Source organism: Ictidomys tridecemlineatus, chromosome X (genome assembly GCF_052094955.1).
Source record: "Ictidomys tridecemlineatus isolate mIctTri1 chromosome X, mIctTri1.hap1, whole genome shotgun sequence".
Classification (NCBI taxonomy): Eukaryota; Metazoa; Chordata; class Mammalia; order Rodentia; family Sciuridae; genus Ictidomys; species Ictidomys tridecemlineatus.
Genome location: NC_135493.1, coordinates 43,604,143 through 43,610,142, shown reverse-complemented (window position 1 = coordinate 43,610,142; position 6,000 = coordinate 43,604,143). Strand labels below are relative to the sequence as shown.

The window sequence follows — 6,000 nt, the reverse complement described above, 5'->3', positions numbered from 1 at the left end:
TTGTGTTCCCATTGAAAGTCATTTATTGTTATGATTATTATCATCATCATCATTTGTGTTATTATTATTATCATCATCATTGTTGAAATCATTATCATTAGCACAAAACTAAATCCACTATTAAAAGAAAACAAAACACACCCCAAAAGGGATGTATCTTGCTGACAATGAGTCAGTAACATTATCTTCATGTACAAGGGACAGCACCCTGAGGATATAGACCATATCACAGCTTGATAATCAATTCAATAATTCACCAACATTATTGAGCACCTAGGCACAATGGAGGATTTTAAAATTCATATACAAGAATCCCTGCTTTCAAGAAGTTTTACAGTCTAGTAGGAGGTATTGAAGAACACTAAGAATACGAAGCCAAATCAGTGACATTATGGAAATAGTGCCACATTGATGTGCTGTTGGAAAGGGGCATCATAAGATACTAATGTCACATTCAGGTAGGGGAAATGGAGAAGAAGCTCCATACAGAAGGTGAGCTGGGCTTTGAAGAACTAGAAGGATTTGGGCAGACTGGCCAAAAGAAGAACTGCAGGCAAAGAGGGAATAGCATGGGCCAAAGTATGACCATGGGTTAAGTTCATGGCATGTTTGGGAAGGAAACAGTAATTCATTTTGCTGGCTTATGGGGTCCACGTAAGTGGGAGAAGTGTGTTAATGTTTAAGTTATAGTGAGACCATATTTTTAATGTCTCTGAATGACAGGACTAAAATTTCTGATCTTTATGTCATAGTAACTATCCACATCAACAAAATACATAATTATTTGTGAAGAGATATGGTGATTTCACTTCCAGATTTCTTAGGGAAACTCAAGTAGTTTCTAGGCCATGTTACCTTGATATCAAAAATGTCCCAGCAGGTAACACCAAGCAACCTATTGTATTTTTTTTCTATTTTGCATGTAATTAAATCTCATCTTTCAAAATCTATATTATTTCCATCAGGAACCAAATTTCTTCACATTTCCATTTTTAGCCCTACCAGATCTTGTGGCACCTGATGAGATGAAGCGAACCAAATTTAAGATTTCCAGCCACAGCTGCTACCCTGAAACTAGGCCCTATAGCCTGAAGAAGGGTTAGTGATTGGGGTAGAGGCAGTGAATGTGACAATCTGAGAAGGTTCATGGAATCTCCATCTTCAATGTCAAGAATAGTTCTTTGAAATTGGAGATCTCAATTTGGTCTGGAGGACACCTGGAGTGGTCCCAGAACTCAGAAAGCCTGAATCAATTCATCTGCTGAACTGTCTTCTTATTAAGGAATCCCTTAATAGAATGACATTTAATCTAGGTTACAAGTTATTTAAAGGCCTCCTGGCTCTGAGGCTACTGAAGCTGTGGATAGACTGGAGGGACTTTCCCTTTCTGACCTAAAGTTCCTGTTGGGCTTTGTCTGTTCCCAACAGGCTAGTAGTTGGGAACTCCTGCAATGACAGATGCTAAAAAATGGCTGCATTAGGTAACCAAGCCAAAGAAGTAAGTTAGATAGGAGCAACCATGGAAGATTGAGAAGAACAAAGATGCCATGGCCACACTTCCTGCAGCTAGTCAGTCTTTCAGCTCTTTCCTGGAGTGAGACTTCCTCTGCAGGAAGTCGTGGATAGCAGTAGTGAGGCCCCACGTCACGCTGGACCTTAGGATAACCAGGGAACCTCCTCGGTAGATCAGGAATACCTTTCGACCCCGAGTGTCCCACACATCCTGGGCAGAAGCCCACAGGCTTGGCATTCTCTGCCAGCCAATATGGGACTGCATATTGGCAACCAGCACAATCAGAGGATACAGAACTAAACAGGTGATTGTTCCATTGACACTACCAGACACCAGTGCAGGAACCCAATGGGGCAGGCCTTGCTCTGCCAAGCCATCCTGGATGGGGTCCTTGAAAGAGAAATAGAGAGCACTCCCCAGGCTATTCCTGACAAGAACAGGCCAGAAACCCCGATAATAGCCCAGTGACAGCCGCCCCCACAGCCCATAAGAGTTGAATTCCTTAAGAATGCTGAAGGTGCTGGGGAAACGAGCTTGCTTGCGACCATCCTGGAGGACATTTTGAACTCTTTCAAAGGGGCTGAGTGCCACAGCCTCCACCACCCCAGACATGAGCCCTGCAGTCCATCGGTGTCCCAGGGAATGTGGCCCATCAGGGGAAAGAGAGCACAGCAGGCTATCATAAGTCCCGAATAGCAGAGTCCCTTGCAATGTCTTGGAGAGAAGAGGAGGGTAGATTCCCCTGTAGAAGTACTGAGGACCTTCATGCCAAAGCTGTCTCACAGCCTCTGACACTGCCATAGCATGGATCTGCTGCCGGAATACCACCTTATAGATAGGAAAGGTCAGAAAAGTAGACATAAAGTTGGAAATGGCCCCAAGAGTGTAGGCTTGGGGGTGCCAGTTTTTCTTTGCTGGAGCCTCTGTTCGTGTCCTGTGCTGAAGCTCTTTCCCTGCAGAGTGGTTCTGCTCCCCCATGCTGAAGACAACTGGTTGCAGCTGGAAGAAACTGGCAAAGATGATGAGAGTTAGATTGACAATTTAAATATGTTGGCCAGCATTATCATGGCTTGGTTAGAAACGGAGACCCAAGAAACTCAAGTCTACGTAAATAAGCAACACTTTGGGCCAGTTTCTGAGAAACAGGCATACCCTTAACAAATTAAGAATTCACCAGGGGGCTGGGGATGTGGCTCAGCGGTATTGCGCTCGCCTGGCATGCGTGCGGCCCGGGTTCGATCCTCAGCACCACATACCAACAAAGATGTTGTGTCCGCTGAGAACTAAAGAATAAATATTAAAAATTCTCTCTCTCTCTCCTCTCTCACTCTCTCTTTAAAAAAAAAAAAAAAAAAAAAAGAATTCACCAGCCTTAAATTAAAATGTAGTTAAGGGTTTTTTTTTCATTTTCTTTTTAGTTGTAGATGGGCACAATACCTTTATTTTAATTATTTATTTATATTTATGTGGTCCTGAGGATTGAACCCAAAAGGCTCACACATTAGGCAAGCGCTCTACTACTGCACAACAATCCAAGCCCAAGATAGTTTTTCATAGTCACATCTAGACACAGCAAATATTCCAGTATTTAAAGGATTACAAATTAAAATCATGAAAACTGAAGAGAGAGGGCTCTAAAACCTATTGCATTCAACTTTCACTGAATAAAACTTTGCATTTTATTAATTACTACTAGACTGTTACTATTTTCTTTCCAAAAACATTGTATGTGTATGTGTAACACTAGGGATTGAACCCAGGGCCTCCTACATGCTAGGTAAAGTACTCTACCACTAAACTACACTCATTAGGCCCCCTCAAATTTTCTTTAAAAAGGCGTTCAGAGGTGGGGCGAGCTGGTGCGTGCCTGTAATCCCAGCAGCTCGGGAGGCTGAGGCAAGAGGATCATGAATTCAAAGCCAGCCTCAGCAACTTAGCAAGGCCCTAAGCAACTCACTGAGACCCTGTCTCTAAATAAAATACTTTTTAAAAGGGGCTGGGATGTGGCTCAGTGGTTAAGATCCCTGGGTTCAATCCCTAGTACCAAAAAAAAAGGTGTTCAAAAGATGTGGTGCAACACTTCCTCTAAAAAAGTTGGTAGTTCCAGGCACAGTGGGGTATGCCTGTAATCCCAGCTACTCAGTAGGCTGAGGTAGAAGGATTGCAATTTCAAAGACAGCCTCAGCAACTTAGAAAGGCCCTAAGCAATTTGGCAAGACATTGTCTCAAAATAAGATATAAAAAAGGGCTGGGGTGGGGCAGCGGTTGTGGCTCAGAGGTAGAGCACTCGCCTAGCACGTGCGAGGGCCCTGGGTTCGATCCTCAATGCCACATAAATATAAAATAAAGATATTGTGTCCACTATAACTAAAAACTAAATATTTTTTTAAAAGGGCCTGGGGATGTGGCTCAATGGTTAAGTGCCTCTGGATTTAATCCCCAGTACCTAAATAAATAAATAAGTAAAAGTTGGTAGTAAATATGGGGAGGGGAGAATTTCTCCACCCCCTATAGATTTCTGCCTAAATTGTAGCTGTCTTAAAGCAATGCCTGGACCCCTCTCCCAATTGAGAGAAGGAAGAAGCAGCTGCCCCTTGAAGTACAATGCCAAGAAGTTCAGCACCTGGCAAATTCCAAGTTTAACCTTTAACAAGAGTACCTATGGGGCTGGGGTTGTGGCTCAGTGGCAGAGCACTTGCCTAGCATGTGTGAGATCCTGAGTTCAATCCTCAGCACCACAAGAAAATGAAACAAATAAACTAAAGGCATGCTGTCCATCTACAACTACATTTAAAAAAAAAAAAAAAAGAGGAGTACCTAAATAATAAAGCAGTGTTTCACAACTTTGACACCATCGACATTGTGAGCAGGATATTTATTATCAGTTCTAGTCCTGTGCAAGATAGGAAGTTTAGTGGCATGCCTGGCTTCTACTCACTGCATACCAATTAAGACCCACCCAATGTGACAATTGAAAATTTCTCTAGACATAACCCTTAGTCCCCAGGGATTCAAAACAGCCCTGGGTTTCAGAATCACAGTACTAGAAAGAAAAGGTAATGTAAACTATTAAACTATTAAAAGGTCTGGAAGCAGGTGGAGTATTATGAGAACCAATCTGGGAACAAGGAGAATGGTAGAACTTTGGGATCAAAAGGAAATGAGAGAGGCTGTGGTTGTGGCTCAGTGGTAGAGCGCTCACCTAGTACATGTGAGGCACTGGGTTCGATCCTCAGCACCACATAAAAATAAGTAAATAAAATAAAAACATTGTATCCACCTACAATTAAAAAATACTTAAAAAAATAAATGAGAGCCACTCATGGTGGTTTATGACTGTGATCCCAGATACTTGGGAAGCTGAGGCAGGAGACTACCTTTGAGCCCGTGAGCTGGAAACTAGACTGGGTGATGTAGTAAAAACCTGTTTCAAAAAAATGGGGGGTAAGAAGGGAGGGAGAAAGAAAAAGGGGGGAAGAAAATAAATACAGTAAGCAAAAAGAAATGAATGCTCAGTGCAAACCTGAGACAGTTTGTCCAGAAGGCACGCCACTGAGAAGAAGGATAGACAGCAGCGGGAGCTGGCCTGCTGTGGAGAGGAAGCACACAATTATCTGGGTAGGGAAGAGGAGGGGGAGGGCATGATGACCAGGCAGCAGCATTCACCTCCAGATTGACAGGAACAGGAAGGAGGATAGGATCCTGGGCTGTGAGCCGGGACGGGGAGAGGGTAGGTGCTGGGACTCTAAATAAGTCAGCAGGCTGTGGCTCACTCAGTAGGGACAAAGCAGGTACAGGCTGAGGCCCCAGGGAGGAGATGCCAGGTGCTACTAGAAACCCATGCAGCCTTCCATGAGCTGCCACACCCAGAACTTGCCTTGCACTGCTTCTCCTTCCAGAAGCAGCCCCATCAGCTCTGTTTCTCCCTGGCCTCTTGTCCTGTTCCACCTCTACCCCCACAATCTCACCTTACAGCTGCCCCCTCCCCTGGAGCCTCTCTCATCGCTTGGTGGAGGGGTGGAGACTCAGCCTCCTGTGCTCTGCCCATCACCCCTCTCCTGCTCCCAGCATTCCATGTTGGCCTTAAACCTCAGCCTCCTTGACCCTCAAGGCCAGAAGGAGACTGGCAGGGCCTTTCTGCCTCTGACCCCTTAGCTGAGGCCTGACCAGAGGTGATGGCTTAAGAGGCCCAATCCATGAATTCCTCTGGGGCACCTCTGGGCCTCTGGAAGCCACCTCCTTCTCTGTAGAGCCAAAGGGGACCCCTCCCCCACATGCAGGCAGGAGGCAGCTTCACTCAGGTCCCCAAAGCCACAGGGGGCCCCAACAGTAAATTCTTCTATCAAAGGTCTTATTTAAGTCTTTTGTATACCTAAGTAAAGACAGGTGGTGAGCAAATGTTTGTCTCCTCTTCTAACTCAGAGTGCAGTAATATTTTACTTTCTCCCCACCTTTTTATAAATCTGGGTTCACTGACTCTATGAGGC

General features: G+C 44.5%; 1 protein-coding gene across 11 annotated transcripts in view; it reads right to left on the bottom strand.

Moving 5' to 3' along the window:
• LOC110597940 (solute carrier family 25 member 53) overlaps positions 1–6,000 on the bottom strand; it is a 67,379-nt gene continuing 61,379 nt past the window's right edge. For 8 of the 11 annotated variants that reach the window (XM_078034451.1, XM_078034450.1, XM_078034453.1 and 5 more), the window contains one exon: positions 1–2,522. In XM_078034451.1, coding sequence (XP_077890577.1) covers positions 1,571–2,491 — 921 coding nt within the window. In that variant the 5' untranslated portion in view covers positions 2,492–2,522 and the 3' untranslated portion in view covers positions 1–1,570. Of the gene's footprint in view, positions 2,523–5,036; positions 5,103–6,000 lie in introns of all 11 variants that reach the window. The other 3 variants (XM_021725231.3, XM_040283806.2, XM_040283804.2) reach the window with 2 other exon arrangements.